General features: G+C 42.4%; 1 protein-coding gene across 2 annotated transcripts in view; it reads left to right on the forward strand.

The window, feature by feature from the left end:
• Positions 1–11,537, forward strand: part of LOC106578786 (mechanosensitive cation channel TMEM63B) — a 97,677-nt gene extending 86,140 nt beyond the window's left edge. For both annotated transcript variants that reach the window (XM_045702296.2, XM_045702297.2), the window contains 7 exons: positions 1,064–1,226; positions 1,962–2,067; positions 2,875–3,042; positions 3,555–3,670; positions 8,096–8,167; positions 8,277–8,411; positions 8,568–11,537. In XM_045702296.2, coding sequence (XP_045558252.1) covers positions 1,064–1,226; positions 1,962–2,067; positions 2,875–3,042; positions 3,555–3,670; positions 8,096–8,167; positions 8,277–8,411; positions 8,568–8,609 — 802 coding nt within the window. In that variant the 3' untranslated portion in view covers positions 8,610–11,537. The remainder of the gene's footprint in view (positions 1–1,063; positions 1,227–1,961; positions 2,068–2,874; positions 3,043–3,554; positions 3,671–8,095; positions 8,168–8,276; positions 8,412–8,567) is intronic.
• The last annotated feature ends 7,684 nt before the right edge of the window (positions 11,538–19,221 follow it).

A 19,221-nucleotide genomic window follows, 5' to 3' on the forward strand; every position in this document is an offset into this window, starting at 1 on the left:
GTCCCTTATGGAACCAGCTGGTCTTTGTTTAACGTAGTCTTTTAGGAAGAGCTAAACCCCTAGCAGCCTAGCCCCTAACCCCCTAGGTCAGGGGTATTCAAATCTTACCCTACAAGGTCTGGAATACTGACCAGTAATTGCACCACCTGTTGTCCCAGGTCTAAATCAGACCACCTGGTGTCCCCGGTCTAAATCAGACCACCTGGTGTCCCCGGTCTAAATCAGACCACCTGGTGTCCCCGGTCTAAATCAGACCACCTGTTGTCCCGGGTCTAAATCAGACCACCTGTTGTCCCGGGTCTAAATCAGACCACCTGTTGTCCCGGGTCTAAATCAGACCACCTGTTGTCCCGGGTCTAAATCAGACCTGATTATAGGGGAAGAATGAAACAAACCATTGAAACTGACTTCAAGGTCCAGAACTAAATTTGAAGGGGTTGGAGTCTGGCGGGTGGGGGTTGGAGTCTGGCGGGTGGGGGTTGGAGTCTGGCGGGTGGGGGTTGGAGTCTGGCGGGTGGGGGTTTGAGCCTGGCGGTGGGGGTTGGAGCCTGGCGGTGGGGGTTGGAGCCTGGCAGTGATTAGAATGAGTTGCCACACCTGGCCAACAGGGCTAGAATGAGTTACCACACCTATTGAATTGTCTCACAAGTGCCTAGGGTCTGAGATTCAGTGAGTAATATTGTTGTTGTGATGACATTTCCTGTCTTCCCCCCCATCCCTCATAATCTAACATTGTATTTCTTATCTTAGCCTTGTTTGTGCTAGAGGAGATCATTGTTAGCAGACAATCAGAACAGCTTCCATATTCTCTCATCATATTGTGTCTTTATGGATCTGTCTGTTCTTTGGGTTTTAGTTTAGTCCTCTAGGAGGAAGTCAGTATTTAATACCCCTGGCCTGGTTACGCATCCCACATCATTTCACAAACATGCCGGAAATGGTAATGTGACTAGAACAGAACATATCCAATCCAGCGTAGTATGGTTCTGGTTGGCACGAGTGTGAAAAAGCTATGTTATTGTTGTGATGTAATTTCCTGTCGTCGTCGTCCCCCCCCCCCCAGGTGTGTGTTCCTGCCTGACAACGGGGCGTTCTTTGTGAACTATGTCATCGCGTCGGCGTTCATCGGTAACGCCATGGATCTGCTGAGGATCCCTGGTCTGCTCATGTATATGACCCGGCTGTGTCTGGCCCGCTCTGCTGCCGAGAGACGCAACGTCAAGAGGGTGAGTAGAGGAGCACCACCTAGTGGCCATGAAGACCTGTCACATAATAAACTACATCTCATAATAAACTACATCGCATCTAGGATGCACATAGTTATATCAAAGTGACAAGATAGTCGACTGACCGCTCTAACGATGAGAATAAATGTGCAGATTTGGGGTCGGAGTCAAGCCTCCCGCTTCACTTCTTCATCTCTGGTTAAATGCTACTGGGTCTGGGTCAAATCTATTACAAAACAATCAATTCAGGAAGAAAACTGAAATTCCAATAAGGAGAGCAATGAGGAAGTTGGAATTTTCAATTTACTTCCTAAATTAAAATGGAATGAACCCCAACCATGACAAGCTATGCTTTTGTTGAACTGAGGCTAATGTTAATGTGTGTCTCTCTGCATCATCAAGTTTTCCAATTCTATAATTATATCTCTATGTTCTGCAGCACTAAGCGAATGAGTTGCCGTTCTAATATTTTATTTCTATACTTTACAGCACCAAACGTATGAGTTCCAGTTGTGTCTATTTCTATGCTCTGCAGCACCAGGCGTATGAGTTCCAGTGCTATAACTATATTTCTATGCTCTGCAGCACCAGGCGTATGAGTTCCAGTTCTATAACTCTATTTCTATGCTCTGCAGCACCAGGCGTATGAGTTCCAGTTCTGTAACTCTATTTCTATGCTCTGCAGCACCAGGCGTATGAGTTCCAGTTCTATAACTCTATTTCTATGTTCTGCAGCACCAGGCGTATGAGTTCCAGTTTGGGGCGGCCTATGCCTGGATGATGTGTGTCTTCACTGTGGTCATGACATACAGCATCACCTGTCCAATCATCGTCCCCTTCGGTGAGCTGAGATCCGCTGTTACTAACTGGTTTAGTGAGGTGATGTATTGTCTTGACTTATCGTCACCTTCAGGGAGGGCTGAGATCCACTGTTACTAACTGGTTTAGTGAGGTGATGTATTGTCTTGACTTATCGTCACCTTCAGGGAGGGCTGAGATCCACTGTTACTAACTGGTTTAGTGAGGTGATGTATTGTCCTGACTTATCGTCACCTTCGGGGGGGGCTGAGATCCACTGTTACTAACTGGTTTAGTGAGGTGATGTATTGTCCTGACTTATCGTCACCTTCAGGGGGGGGCTGAGATCCACTGTTACTAACTGGTTTAGTGAGGGGATGTATTGTCTTGACTTATCGTCACCTTCAGGGAGGGCTGAGATCCACTGTTACTAACTGGTTTAGTGAGGTGATGTATTGTCCTGACTTATCCTCACCTTCAGGGAGGGCTGAGATCCACTGTTACTAACTGGTTTAGTGAGGTGATGTATTGTCCTGACTTATCGTCATCTTCAGGGGGGGGCTGAGATCCACTGTTACTAACTGGTTTAGTGAGGTGATGTATTGTCCTGACTTATCGTCATCTTCAGGGGGGGGCTGAGATCCACTGTTAATGAAGAGGGAGAGGACCCCTGTAGGGGGGCTTATGGAGAAGATAGTTACACTCACTGTCTGTCTCTGCTCCTCTTTACCCCTCACTCCCCCTCTCCTTTTTCTCGCTCTCCTCCCATCTCCCCCTCCCTCTCTCTCTCTTTTGCTCGTGCTCTCTCTTCTTCTTCTCCCCCTCTCTCCTCTCTCCTCTCTCTCTCCAGGTCTGATGTACATGCTGTTGAAGCACCTGGCAGATCGCTACAACATGTACTATGCCTACCTTCCCTCCAAGCTGGACAAGAAGATCCACTCTGGGGCCGTCAACCAGGTGGTGGCAGCACCCATCCTCTGTCTCTTCTGGCTCCTGTTCTTCTCCACTCTCCGCACAGGTATGAGGTCGCCATCTAGTGGCCGTTCTGGGTCATAAGACTATCTCATATATAGGGTGTGTCACATTAATGTATTGAACCTTTATTTAAACTAGGCAAGTCAGTTAAGAACAAATTCTTATTTACAATGACGGCCTACCCTGGGAAAACCCTAACAACGCTGGGCCAATTGTACGCCGCCCAATGGGATTCTCAATCACAGTCGTTTATGATACAGCCTGGAATCGAACCAGGGTCTGTAGTGACGCCTTGAGCACTGAGATGCAGTGCCTTAGCCGGCTGCGCCAGTCGGGAGCCCCAAATGGGACCCTATTCCCGATGTAGTGCACTGTTTTTGAACAAGCCAATGGGAACCTGTTTCTTTACGTAGTGCACTGCTTTTGACTAGGGACCATAGGGAACGCATCCTACTGACATGTTGATTTTCTCTCTCTCTCTCTTCATCATTTCTCTCTCTCTCTCCTTTTTCTCTGTCTTTTTCCCTCTTCATCTTTCCTCTCTCTCTCTCTCAGGTTTCTCAGCCCCTACCTCTATGTTTACCTTCATCGTTCTGATCATCACCATCATCGTCTGCTTGTCCCATGTCTGCTTCGGACACTTCAAATATCTCAGCGCTCACAACTACAAGGTAAAAACCCACCAGCCAGAGAGACTCTTCTTATAGTGTTTTATATTTTATTCATTTAACCAGGAAAGTAATTGAGAACACATTCTCTTGTACCATAAGGATCTTGTATGCAATATGAGACAAATGATGCATTTATAGACAAGTGTAAATTACAATCTTAAAATCTCATCGGGGGGAATTTAGGTTCTAGAGGATTAATGGCTAGGGGTGTTAACGTTTTAAATGTTAAAACAACGTTGGGATCGTTAACATTAAGAAAAATCCTTAACCGAAAAACAATGTTTTCCCAACAAATTCAATTACAGTGCAGTTATCACAAAACAGATTATTTTTCTTGTTGTATCCAACTAGATGATGGGCTACGAAGTCCTGGGGAAAGTTTTGTCATTTTAAATAAAACCAGACAGGAGGAGGTTGACTTTAGGCTACTGTGGGGAATTTGAGAGGCATACAAGACAAGACATAGCGAGATACAGCTTACCAAGACATATGTACACAGTTCTGCCTACCCCCCCCCCCCCCTCTCTCTCCCTCACACTGGCCTGCTTTTCGGTCTGTTGCCTGTAGACTATCCTAGCTAACATATGGAATTGTTTTAAGATGGTCATATGGAATTGTTTTAAGATGGTCATAACATGGAACATTTAGCTATTTGATTTAGAATTTTAGGACCCCTTTAGGGGGAACCCCCCCAAAACAATATTACAACATTTTGATAAAATCTTGAATTTGGCCTTTACAACTATAGCCCATAGAAACACATTGAATAGCACTTTCATAAACAATTTTTTTTTTAAAGACAGTAAAAAAATGTATCATGCGGAATAAGGTTTTGAAGTGTCTGGTTTATATCTAAGAAAGATCAGGATTATAATTATGTTTAGCCTCTTTGTTGGCACTAAACTACCTCCATACTTCCATTCATTTGTATGGGTTACCTTCAGACGAAGGTTAAATATCTATATATACCTCCATACTTCCATGCATTTATATTGGTTATCTTCAGATGGTTAAATATGTATATATATCTCTATACTTCCATGTGTTTGTATGAGTTACCTTCAGATGAGTCCCGTGACACTTGTGGGGGTCGTAGAGCAAAACGGAGAACACCATGGTGTTTGTGAGAGTCTCCCCTTTCCGTAGAGGGGTCGTATTAGTTTGTACCCCAGCCGTTCAGACGTTTTTTAGTGTTTTTTTGGAAGACCGGTTTTTGAGATGTCTCATGATCTGACAAAGACCTTTTCACAGCAGATGTGGAAGGCTGACATATCTCTAGCTTAAACTGATGGGTTTTGATGGGGATTGTTTTTATTACGTTACTTAGACTGACGCACCACTATATTTAGTCGAAATAAAACACCTCTAGCTACCATACCATTAAAAACAGCACATCAATCAGGGATGATTATTGTTGTCAAGGAAACAATTGCACACTATACACTACTTGACCAAAAGTATGTGAACGATTAAGGCCTGGCTCGCAGTCGGCGTTCCAATTCATCCCAAAGGTGTTCGATGGGGTTGAGATCAGGGCTCTGTGTAGGCCAGTCAAGTTCTTCCACACCGATCTCGACAAACCATTTCTGTATGGACCACGCTTTGTGCACAGGGGCATTGTCATGCTGAAACAGGAAAGGGTCTTCCCCAAACTGTTGCCACAGAGTTGGAAGCACTGAATCGTCAAGAATGTAATTGGATGCTGTAGCGGTAAGATTTCCCTTCACTGGAACTAAGGGGCCCGAACCATGAAAAACAGCCTCAGACCATTATTCCTGTACAGTTGGCACTATGGATTGGGGCAATTAGCATTCTCCTGGCATCGCCAAACCTAGATTTGTCAGTCGGACTGCCAGATGGTGAAGCGTGATTAATCAATCCAGAGAATGTGTTTACACTGCTCCAGAGTCCAATGGCAGCGAGCTTTACACCACTCGAGACAAAGCTTGGCATTGCGCATGGTGATCTTAGGCTTGTGTGCAGCTGCTCGGCCATGGAAACCCATTTCATGAAGTTCCCAACGAACAGTTATTGTGCTGACGTAGCTTCCAGAGGCAGTTTGGAACTCGGTAGTGAGTGTTGCAACCGAGGACAGACGATTTTTACGTGCTACTTGCTTCAGCACTCGGCGGTCCCGTTCTGTGAAGTTGTGTGTCCTAACCACTTCACAGCTGAGCCGTTGTTACTCCTAGACGTTTCCACTTCACAATAACAGCGCTTACAGTTGACCCGGGCAGTTCTAGCAGGGAAGACATTTTAACGAACTGACTTGTTGGAAAGGTGGCATCCTATGACTGTGCCACGTTGAAAGTCACTGAGCTCTTCAGTACGGGTCATTCTACCGCCAATGTTTGTCTATGGAGATTGCATGGCTCTGTGCTCGATTTTATACACCTGTCAGCAACGGGTGTGGCTGAAATAGCCGAATCCACTAATTTGAAGGGGTGTCCACATACTTTAGTATATATAGTGTAAGCCAGGGCAGAATTCAACTGTCTGAAAAGACACTTCTGAATGTAAAATAAAAAATGTTGTAATTATCTTCAGTTATCAATTGTGCTATGGCCACATTACTGTTACTGTGTTCTATAAAGGGTTGTCTCTGTGGACACGTTACTGTGTTCTATAAAGGGTTGTCTCTGTGGATACGTTACTGTGTTCTATAAAGGGTTGTCTCTGTGGACACGCTACTGTGTTCTATAAAGGGTTGTCTCTATGAACACGTTACTGTGTTCTATAAAGGGTTGTCTCTGTGGATACGTTACTGTGTTCTATAAAGGGTTGTCTCTATGAACACGTTACTGTGTTCTATAAAAGGTTGTCTCTGTGGATACGTTACTGTGTTCTATAAAGGGATGTCTCTATGAACACGTTACTGTGTTCTATAAAGGGTTGTCTCTGTGGATACGTTACTGTGTTCTATAAAGGGTTGTCTCTATGAACACGTTACTGTATTCTATAAAGGGTTGTCTCTATGAACACGTTACTGTGTTCTATAAAGGGTTGTCTCTGTGGATATGTTACTGTGTTCTATAAAGGGTTGTCTCTGTGGATACGTTACTGTGTTCTATAAAGGGTTGTCTCTATGGATACGTTACTGTGTTCTATAAAGGGTTGTCTCTGTGGATACGTTACTGTGTTCTATAAAGGGTTGTCTCTATGGATACGCTACTGTGTTCTATAAAGGGTTGTCTCTATGGATACGTTACTGTGTTCTATAAAGGGTTGTCTCTATGGATACGTTACTGTGTTCTATAAAGGGTTGTCTCTGTGGACACGTTACCGTGTTCTATAAAGGGTTGTCTCTATGGATACGTTACTGTGTTCTATAAAGGGTTGTCTCTATGAACACGTTACTGTGTTCTATAAAGGGTTGTCTCTGTGGATACGTTACTGTGTTCTATAAAGGGTTGTCTCTATGGATACGTTACTGTGTTCTATAAAGGGTTGTCTCTATGGACACGCTACTGTGTTCTATAAAGGGTTGTCTCTATGGATACGTTACTGTGTTCTATAAAGGGTTGTCTCTATGAACACGTTACTGTGTTCTATAAAGGGTTGTCTCTGTGGATACGTTACTGTGTTCTATAAAGGGTTGTCTCTATGAACACGTTACTGTGTTCTATAAAGGGTTGTCTCTATGAACACGTTACTGTGTTCTATAAAGGGTTGTCTCTATGAACACGTTACTGTGTTCTATAAAGGGTTGTCTCTGTGGATACGTTACTGTGTTCTATAAAGGGTTGTCTCTATGGATACGTTACTGTGTTCTATAAAGGGTTGTCTCTATGAACACATTACTGTGTTCTATAAAGGGTTGTCTCTATGGACACGCTACTGTGTTCTATAAAGGGTTGTCTCTATGGACACGTTACTGTGTTCTATAAAGGGTTGTCTCTATGGACACGCTACTGTGTTCTATAAAGGGTTGTCTCTATGGACACGCTACTGTGTTCTATAAAGGGTTGTCTCTATGGACACGCTACTGTGTTCTATAAAGGGATGTCTCTGTGGACACGCTACTGTGTTCTATAAAGGGTTGTCTCTGTGGACACGCTACTGTGTTCTATAAAGGGTTGTCTCTGTGGACACGTTACTGTGTTCTATAAAGGGTTGTCTCTATGGATACGTTACCGTAGCTGTGTTTTTGTCTGTAAAGGGTTGTGGTCGGTAGATCTTCATTACCGGTCCTAGCAGTCATACATAGGTACTAGGACTATTATTCTACATTGTGAATTTATTTTTATTAAAAAAATAAATAATTAAGGGCCGTTTTAAACGTTAATAAGTGAAGTGGTCCATTTCTCACATCCCTGATAAATGCCTTCTGATATAGTATCAATCAACACTGAATGTTCTGCAGTGGCGTTTTATTTATATATATATTTTTTAACTGTGTGTGTATTTTCTCCCCCCCCCCCACAGATTGACGTGGAGAATGTGGATGGTGTAGAGAACGGTCGTCCTGCACGCACCTCTCCCTTCAATAAATCAGCGGTAAGTACCGTTTCCTCAGCCTAGATTACCTCTCCATCCATCTCTCACACTGACCTTTCTCTTCCTTCCTTTCTATCCCTCCTCTCTTCTTCTTCTTTCCCAACAACAGCAGATGTACATTGCCTCGGTGCTCCAGGACCCCAGCTTAGACGAGCTGGGTTCGGCTGGCAGCGGGGTCAGTGAGGGCTCGCAGGACGAGGAGATCATCCAAGTGGGGAACAGCCTCAATGAGGCCGACTTCCAGGTAGCCTGCCGACGTGCCCTTTGAGCAAGGCGCTTCAATTCTTGTAATTTCTCCCGGGGCTTAACCTTGGGGGTGTTGGGTCGTTGTGAGCATAAAGATGAGTTCCTCTTACTCTGTAAGTGATTGGACAATAAAGTATTCTCCTTTTTATTCCAGAGCGGCGAGGACAGTCTCCTCGCTAACGAGGTGCGGCACTGACATCAGGGGACGCCGGAGACGGCTGTCAGGGAGGAGACGGAGGACGGGGAGAGAGAAGCAGAGACTGAGATGGCAGAAACTAAAGTTTAATTTCACCGACTGGATGGATGCACTGACCTAGTGAATTAAGCTATAGAGCTGAAACGGACTGACACAGCTTTAAAAGACATGGATAGACCACTAACCTTAAAGTCCTGAACAGACTATTACATTGTCTACACACCACACACACACACACACACACACACACACACACACACACACACACACACACACACACACACACACACACACACACACACACACACACACAGAGAGAGTGTGTCTACTAAAGGACTGGTAACTCTCCCTTACAACTATTGATCTAGCGCTGACTGTGAAGGAGGGATCTTTCCTTCCCATAATCCTTTGCCTGTTCTGCCTGCACCCCTAATCGTCTCTGTGCCCTAGAGGCTTCGTCACAATAAGCAGCCTAATAAAGAAGATGAAGAAGAGGAGGAGGAGAAATGTCTGTCAGCATCACACACGCTGTTCGCCTGCTCTGGTCTCCCCCTACTCTGTCCCGACGATCTCTGGATGGTTCCAACCCTGTGTAAAAAAATAAAAAAATAACAAAAAAAATAAAAAGAAGGAATGTGGTCACCATGACGATGACCACTGTAACAAACTGAACTAAACACTCCTCTGCTTTTCCTTTTTGTTGTGCAACAAAAACTCTGGATTTGTAAAATGTAAAATAGCCTTTTTTTGGAAATTGTATTTATTTTAAGGCATGGTTATTTTTAAGTTGGTCTGAAAAACTTTAATAATCAATTAACTACTTGTTTCGACATACAAAAACAACTGTGGATGGATGGATCATGGAATATGGATACAGTCCCTCGTAACAACAAGATCGCTCTGTCTTCTGGCCTGTTCTGCCCTGAGCGACTGTAGTGGGACTGCGGCTCCAGACTGAGCCCTAATGGCAGAAGGCAGTCCAGAGCCCCTAATGGAGAGGAGGATGCCCCCAGGAAGCAGATATGAAGTGGATATGACAGCCCAACCTCTACCCTGTTTTGTGTCCCACAACTATGGTTGCAAAATTCCCAAAATTGTCCCAGAGTTCGCAGGTTTTTCAATATGTTGGTTAGAAGTTCATTGGAATAAGGGATTTCTGGAAAAACCTAGGAACTTTGGGAAAGTTTCCGTAATTGTGCTACCTCAGCCAGGTCTCCTTTCCCGGCTAGGACTCTGTGGGACCGTGTTCTTTGGTAGAGGGAGAGCTCGACCCTTGAACTCTTGGTCTGTGACCTGTAGTTTCCCCCAGGCCTCTACTCCCTGTTACTATGGACGCGTTCAGCAGGGGGCGGGCACAACGTTGTTGAACCTTCAGATATAAATATGTTATGTAGAACAAATACGCCTCTCTGAAATGTAGAATAAGGAATCATGTCAACTCTTTTCTTAACATTTCTATCTACAATGTTCCACAACGTTCCACAATGTTCCACAACGTTTGCCTCCTGAATGTGACCCTGGCCCCTGCTCTGACTGGCCCGTCTCTGTGACCCTGGCACCTGCTCTGACTGGCCCGTCTCTGTGACCCTGGCCCCTGCTCTGACTGGACCGTCTCTATGACCCTGGCCCCTGCTCTGACTGGCCCGTCTCTGTGACCCTGGCCCCTGCTCTGACTGGCCCGTCTCTGTGACCCTGCTCTGACTGGCCCGTCTCTGTGACCCTGCTCTGACTGGCCCGTCTCTGTGACCCTGTCCCTGCTCTGACTGGCCCGTCTCTGTGTTCTAGCTAGCTTCTGTAGTGACTCTCATCTCAAGACAAGCCTCTTTATTTTGGTGTTTACATCACTGTACAAAAGGTTGTTTCACAGTCTGTTGGTTGGTTTGAACATTTGTTTTATTTAGGAAAAATAATAATAAGCTTTGTAGGAAGATTTTCTCCTTTCTGCCAACTCTGTAACCTGTGTCCCGTTTTTAGATGGCTTCAGATGGGTTTAGGGATTGTCTTCAATTACGACGTGAATATTGACACTAGCGAGATACTGCATCACGTAGAGGTAGATATTGTAAACCGTGTAGATGATTTATGGAGCATTGTTACAAACGACAGTGTCCCAACTGCCACCCAGAGTGCTGTTGAACCTGGTGGGTTACTATGTACAGAAAACATATCGTGGCTCAGTCAGGACGGAATAGACCAACTGTGCAAAACGGTTGTGTCCCACGTGGCGTCCTATTCCCTATTTAGTGCACTACTTTTTGGGCGGGGCCCATAGGGCTCAGTACTCTAATAGGGAATAGGACACCATTTCGGACGTGTAAAAATGAGTCTTAATAGTGTAAGACTTGATCAATGTTTTTATTGATATTTTAGGCGTATTGTGGTTGAACAGAATACTAGCAATTACTACGGAATCGGATTAATCTGGTAAAAATCTAAATGGATGATACCAAATCCATATATTATTTTTTTTAATTCTCTTTATTTCAAGTTGTTCTGCAGTAATCATGATGTGATGTTGCTCTCTTCAGCTCGTTACAATATTCCACTGACGGAACCAACGACCAGCTTAGTTTTCTTCCAAAGTGAGGCAGAACCGATTTTTATAGCCTGGTTTAACCTTCAGGGATCTACTATAAAACAGGATCAATTTAGTTAGCCAGTGAACTTTGATAAACAATAAATAACTATTGATTGTCCGGTTCATAAAGAAAGCTACAGGTGGATATGTGTTTTTGTTGAGTCGTCTAGACCGTGCCCGTTTAGTTAGCTGGCTAACTCATTGATCCTGTTCCGTAGTGTACTTCTCAGAGCAGGTTTAGCCCGAGCTATGTGCTATATACTGTTAGATAGATAGAAACAATTAACTTGTGTTTTAAAACTCTTGGTTTCCACATTGTGGATATACATAAATAAAAATGAACAAATGTCCTGTTTTCTTATTGCTAATTTGGGAAGTCAGTCACTGGGCTGAACCAATCTATGCTGAGCAGCTTTCCTAGTGTGATGTCACTTCGGCTCGTTCAGAAGCCCCCCCACCCCCCCGAAGAGAAATGTGCTTAAACCAAGTAACAAATCTACTGCATAGTACAGATTTGATGTACTATATAGTACTGGTATATATATATATATACATAAGGTACTGTCAGTTTTTGCACAGTAAAATGATGGACTCACTCAGTATTAAACAACTTATTTTTTTATTTTAAGGTATTACGTTTGTATCAGGAGTTCTGTAAGAATAGTATAATATATCATAATAATAATAATATATACACTGAGTTACAAAACATTACAAACACACTAATCTTGAGTTGCCCCTCCTCCTCCCCCCTTTACCCTCAGCCGTCGGGACATGGACTCTACAGTGTGTCAAAATAATTCCATAGGGATACTGGTCCATGTTGACTCCAATGCTTCCCACAGTCGTGTCAAGTTGGCTGGATGTCCTTTTGTTGGTGGACCATTCTTGATACACAGGGGAAACTGTTCAGCGTGAAAAAACCCAGCAGCGTTGCAGTTCTTGACACACTCAAACCGGTGTGCCTGGCGTCTACTACCACACCCTGGTTAAAGGCACTTAAAATATTTTATCTTGCCCATTCACCCTCTGAATGGCACACATACACAATCCATGTGTCAAATGTCTCAAGGCTTAACCGGTCTCCTCCCCTTCATCTAAACAGATTGAAGTGGATTTGACAAGTGGCATCAATAAGGGATTATAGCTTTCACCTGGATTAATCTGGTCAGTCTGTCATGGAAAGAACAGGTGTTGTTAATGTTTTGTACACTCAGTGTATATTAGTATTATTATAAATGGCATATCTATTGTATTATATGTCATATTATTGTCTTTTGCTCTCCTTTTGGCACAGTGGGTCCAGCCTATTTGAACACAGTCAGACATCCATATTGCAACAGCAGCAAGTACAACCATGGCAGGCTAGTTGTAATAGCCTGTAACTATCAAATGAACAGTTATGATTTGACAGTGACATACATAATGTGAACGATATGTTTTTTTTTTTAAGCTACTCAGTGTTGTAGGTTATATATGCTCTAATTTATATTTTTGGGGCTATTCTAATTTCAACTAGATAATAATGAGCCTCGGTATGAATACACTCGTATTGCTGTGACAGAAACTTGGGTCATATTCATTAGGCACCAAACAGAAGATAATGTACAGGAAAAGACAGGGGGTTTATTCATTACATCTTGCAACGGAAAACATTTTTACCTCTTAAAACCTGTGCCTCACCAATATCCAATGGTAGAGCGTGGCGCGAAATACAAATACCTTCAAAATGCTATAACTTCAATTTCTCAAACATATGACTATTTTACACCATTTTAAAGACAAGACTCTCGTTAATCTAACCACGTACGATTTCAAAAAGGCTTTACAGCGAAAGCAAAACATTCGATTATGTCAGGAGAGTACCCTGCCAAAAATAATCACACAGCCATTTTCAAAGCAAGCATATATGTCACATAAACCCAAACCACAGCTAAATGCAGCACTAACCTTTGATGATCTTCATCAGATGACTTTCCTAGGACATTATGTTATACAATACATGCATGTTTTGTTCAATCAAGTTCATATTTATATAAAAAAAAAGCTTTTTACATTAGCATGTGATGTTCAGAACTAGCATACCCACGCAAACTTCCGGTGAATTTACTAAATTACTCACGATAAACGTTTACAAAAAACATAACAATTATTTTAAGAATTATAGATACAGAACTCCTTTATGCAATCGCAGTGTCAGATTTTAAAATAGCTTTTTGGCGAAAGCACATTTTGCAATATTCTGAGTAGATAGCTCGGCCATCACAGGCTAGCTAATTTGACACCCACCAAGTTTGGTGCTCACTAAACTCAGAATTACTATAAGAAAAATTGGATTACCTTTGCTGTTCTTCGGCAGAATGCACTCCCAGGACTTCTACTTCAACAACAAATGTTGTTTTGGTTCGAAATAATCCATAGTTATATTGAAATAGCTCCATTTTGTTCGTGCGTTGAGGTCACTAACCAAAGGGTGACGCGCGGGCGCATTTCGTGACAAAATAATTCTAAATATTCCATTACTGTACTTCGAAGCATGTCAAACACTGTTTAAAATCCATTTTTATGCTATTTTTCTCATAAAATAGCAATAATATTCCAACCGGGCGACGTTATATTCATTCAAAGACTGAAAGAAAAACATGGAGTCGTCTCGGGGACGCGCATCTCCAGTGTCATTGTTCCCTGCCTGAACACTCACAAAAACTCCTGCTGTTTTTCGCCCAGAGACTGCAGAGACGTCATTCCACTTTCTGGCGCCTTCTGAGAGCCAATGGAAGCCATAGAAAATGTCACATTACAGCAGAGATTCTGTATTTTTGATAGAGATGCCCCAGAAGGAGAACAAATTGTCAGACAAGGCACTTCCTGTATGGAATCTTCTCAGGTTTTGGCCTGCCATATGAGTTCTGTTATACTCACAGACACCATTCAAACAGTTTTAGAAACTTTAGAGTGTTTTCTATCCAAATCTACTAATTTATATGCATATTCTAGTTTCTGGGCAGGAGTAGTAACCAGATTAAATCGGGTACGTTTTTTATCCGGCCGTGAAAATACTGCCCCCTATCCCAAATAGGTTAAGAACCAAATGGATTGAAACGGGGAGGGACCTTACCCGAATTGTCTAATAGAAACTTTTTTTTTTCGTTACAAAGCGTTTTCCCGTTTGGAGTAAACCGTTTCTGTTGCAAAATGTTTTGAAACAGAATTCGTCATAATGAATACACCCCCCCCCCCCCCAACTTGCCCGATTTTTAAGAAAAGCAATTGTTTTGTCGTTGCAAAACATTTTGCTATGATGTGCACTAATAAATACGACACTGTTGATACTGAAATGTGGGCACAGCAACAACAACAAAAATATCACTGTTAGATTATCCACTAGTCTATAATGTCCAAGCAAGGCATTGATTTGAAACTGTTTGACACACACACCAGTGTTCTAGAAGTCTTAAGTCATAACTGAAACTCTGAGCTTTCCTCTCAGGAGGGTTTTAATACCTCTGAAATGTATGATGAATTGTCTTCGAAAACTCTGAATGTTTCTAGGTAAGAGTGTTAACATTGCATATGTCCTTTCCTGAATTAAGTAAAAATTTAAATTTTTCAACCATTTTATCCACTGATGATATTTTCATTTCTATAAAAAAAACACACACACACTATCAGATCAATTTAAAAAAAATAATATATGTATATATTTTTTTTAATTCTCCCCAATTTCATGGTTTCCAATTGGTAGTTACAGTCTTGTCTCATTGCTGCAAATCCCGTACGGACTCGGGAGAGGCGATGGTCGAGAGCCATGCGTCCTCCGAAACACAACCCAACCATGCCACATTGCTTCTTGACACAATGCCCATCCAACCCGGAAGCCAGCAGCACCAATGTGTCGGAGGAAACACCGGACACCTGGTCAGCGTGCACTGTGCCCGGCCCGCCACAGGAGTCGCTAGTGCGTTATGAGACAAGGATATCCCAGCCGGCCAAACTCTCCCTAACCCGGCAGGTAGCCTAGTGGTTAGAGTGTAGAGGCGGCAGGTAGCCTAGTGGTTAGAGCGTTGGACTTGTAACCGAAAGGTTGCAAGATCGAATCCCCTAGCTGACAAGGTAAAAAAAATCTGTTGTTCTGCCCCTGATCAAGGCACTTAACTCACTGTTCCTAGGCCTTCATTGAAAATAAGAATTTGTTCTTAACTGACTTGCCTAGTTAAATAAACAATAAATAAGAGGTGGAGAATCAGCGACAGCAAGGATGGTTTGTCACTCTGGTGCCATGCTGTTCACCTTCACACTTCTGGGCCAGACTACACTCAATCATAGGACCTACTGAAGAGATGAGTCTTCAGTAAAGACTCAAAGGTTGAGACCGAGTCTCACGTGGATAGGCAGACCATTCCATAAAAATGGAGCTCTATAGGAGAAAGCCCCTTACAAATTCTAGGCACAATAAGGACTCCTGCGTCTTGTGACCGTAGTGTAGGTATGTACGGCAGGACCAAATCGGAGAGATGGGTAGGAGCAAGTCCATGTAATGCTTTGTAGGTTAGCAGTTAAACTAGCCTTAACAGGAAGCCAGTGTAGAGGCTAGCACTGGAGTAATATGATAAAAATGTTGGGTTCTAGTCAAAATTCTAGCAGCTGTATTTAGCACTGGCTGAAGTTTTATTTAGTGCTATCTTCGGGTAGCCGGAGAGTAGAGCATTGCAGTAGTCTAATCTAGAAGTGACAAAAGCATAGGTTAGCGTTTCTGCATAATTTTTGAACAAAAGGTTTCTGTTTTTTGCAATCTAATGAAGATGGAAAAAAGCTGCCCTTGAAATATTATTGATATGTTCGTCAAAAGAGAGATCAGGGTCCAGAGTAACGCCGAGGTCCTTCACAGTTTTATTTGAGGAGACTGTACAACCATCAAGATTAATTGTCATATCAAACATCAGATCTCTTTGTTTCTTGGGATCTAGAACTAGCATCTCTGTGTTGTCCGAGTTTAAAAGTAAAATATTTGCCGCCATCCACTTCCTTATGTCTGAAACACAGGCTTCCAGGGTAGGACATTTTGGGGCTTCACCATGTTTCATCGAAATGTACAACTGTGTGTCGTCCGCATAGAAGTGAAAGTTGACATTGTGTTTCCGAATGACATCACCAAGAGGTAGAATATATAGTGAAAACAATAGTGGTCCTAAAACGGAACCTTGAGGAACACCGAAACTTACTATTGATTTATCAGAGGACAAACCATCCACAGAGACGAACTGATATCTTACCCACAGATAACATCTAAACCAGGCAAGAACATGTCTGTGTAGACCAATTAGGGTTTCCAATCTCTCCAAAAGAATGTGGTGATCGATGGTGTCAAAAGTGGCAATAAGGTCTATGAGCACAAGGACAGATGCAAAACCTTGGTCTGACGCCATTAAATGGTCATTTACCACCTTCACAAGTGCAGTCTCAGTGCTATGATGGGGTCTAAAACCAGACTGAAGCGTTTCGTATACATTTATTTGTCTTCAGGAAGGCAGTGAGATGCTGCGCAACAGCTTTTTCAAAACATTTTTGAGAGGAATGTGAGATTCGATATAAGGTCAAGGTTTGGCTTTTTCAGGAAAGGCTTTATTACTGACACTTTTATTGAGGTTGGTACAGATCCGGAGGATTGGGAGCTGTTCATTATGTTCAACATAGGAGGGACAAGCACAGGAAGTAGCTCTTTCAGTAGTTTAGTTAGAATAGGAGAATGCTCCTTTTTACTTCACTTTGCAACAGTATCAAAAATAGATTTTGGATTGTTTTTATTCTCCTCGATTAGGTTGGAAAAGTAGGCTGATCGAGCAGCAGTGAGGGCTCTTCGATATTGCACGGTACTTTCCAAGCTAGCCATTTCCGTTCCAATTTTCTGGAAGCTTGCCTCAGGTCTCTGGTATTTTCTGTATACCAGTGAGCTAATTTCTTGTGACCAATGTTTTTCTTTTTAGAGGTGTGACTGCATCTAGGGTATTACACAAGGTTACATTTAGATCCTCAGTTAGGTGGTTAACTGATTTTTGTACTCCAATGTCCTTGGTAAGGGGGATGGAGTCTGGTAAGGCATCTACGAATCTTTGCGTTGTCCAATCATTTATAGCGCGGCTTTTGATAATCCTTGGTTGGGATCTGAGCAGATTATTTGTTGTGATTGCAAACGTAATAAAATGGTGGTCCCATAGTCCAGGATTATCAGGAAAAACATTTGTATCTACAATATTTATTCCACGGGACACAACTAGATCAAGGGTAAAACTGTGGCAATGCGTAGGTCCGGAGACATGTTGGACAAAACCCACTGAGTCAATGATGGCTCCGAAAGCCTTTTGGAGTGGGTCTGTGGACTTTTCCATGTGAAATATTGAAGTCACCAAAAATGTGAATATTATCTGCCATGACTACATGATACGATTTAGGAATTCAGCGAACTCAGTGAGGAACTCTGTACACTGCCCAGGAAGCCTGTAAACAATAGCTATAAAAAGTGATTGAGTAGGCTGCATAGATTTCATGACTAGAATCTCAATAGATTAAAGAACTTTTTTTTGTCATAAATTGAGAAAAAAGAAGAAACCCGCACACTGCTCTTTATTAAGCATCACGTATCCACCTCAAGGCCTTCCTCAGAGCATTTGTGAGTGTTTTTCATTTTCACCCTTCACCCACATCTGTTCAATGCATCGACTAGGGTTGGAGTCGACAGAAAATAAACATGTTACCAAATATAACAATGTGCATTTCATAAATATTCTAATAAAGTGTGTACATAAAACTTATTAAACACGTCTGTAAAACCACAATGAGGACATGACCTATCAAGTAAGTTTTCATAAATCGTTGGGTACAGTGCAAGAAAAAACGGCAGAGTAGTTTGAAGTGATGGCATGAGTTCAGGTTCACGTTTACAACATAACATGCATAGGCATTTCATCATTAAGACCTTTTGAGAATAATGTCTGGAGGGTGAAAATCCCAAAACATTTTACTCAGAGTATTATTAGTATCACCTCCCCTGTCTGATATATTGACTTTCTCTATGCCACACAATCTAAAGGTGGAAATGTCATGTTTTTGGTCATTAAAATGTACTGCGACTGGATAATCCTTGTCGTTTCTCCTGATTGGACTTTTATGTTCACTAATTCTCTGTTTGAGAGAACGAGAGGTTTTACCGACATAACACAGCCCACGTGGGCATTTAATCATGTAGATAATATGGGTGGAGGTGCACGTAATGTAATTTATTTTGGAACCGTTTTCCTGTATGTGGGTGGCAGAAATATTCACACTTTATCATATTGTTGCACTGTGCGCAGACTGCATTTACAGCTACCATTCAGAAGAGGCCGTTAACGAGCCTGGCTCATTTCCTTTTGTGTCTGACAGTTGAGATGGACCAATTTGTCACGTAAATTGCGATATCTCCTACCTGGTGGGTTCATAAATTCAGCTGGCCAAACTGGGTCGGATGATTTTTTTTTTAAATGCCAGTGTTTCTTGACATCATCTCCCACTTTGCGCGGGTTCAAAGTATTTTTTTGGGTGGTGAACATGTTGTGTGTTCTTTAACTGTCGTGTTTTTCCCTAGTGCCGAATGAATAGCTTCATCCACATATTGCGGAGAGGAGCCTCTTGGAAATCTATTGCGCATCTCTGCTGCTTTTTCTAGTCCTATGTGGAGTGGTATATACGGCGCAGTCTGGAAAAACTGGCTTCTTGGAAGTCCTCTTTTTAATGTCTCAGAGTATTTCTGTCCCTTTATTTTGTATACAGAGTTGTAAACAGGGTTTGCATTTGATTTCTCGGTTTACATATCGAGATAATGAAAACGTTTCGTGTCACATTCCCCATAGTGAATTTGAGATTAAGGGTTAATGTCATTGAGTAATGTTATAAAATCGTCAATATATCAGTTCAGGATTTTATTCAAGAATGGATTTTCATTGTTAACAAAAACGTTCTTCAAATTGACCCATATTAAGGTCAGCATAGCTTGGAGCG

The sequence above is a fragment of the Salmo salar genome, chromosome 19 (assembly GCF_965601325.2).
Source record: "Salmo salar chromosome 19, fSalSal1, whole genome shotgun sequence".
Lineage (NCBI taxonomy): Eukaryota > Metazoa > Chordata > Actinopteri > Salmoniformes > Salmonidae > Salmo > Salmo salar.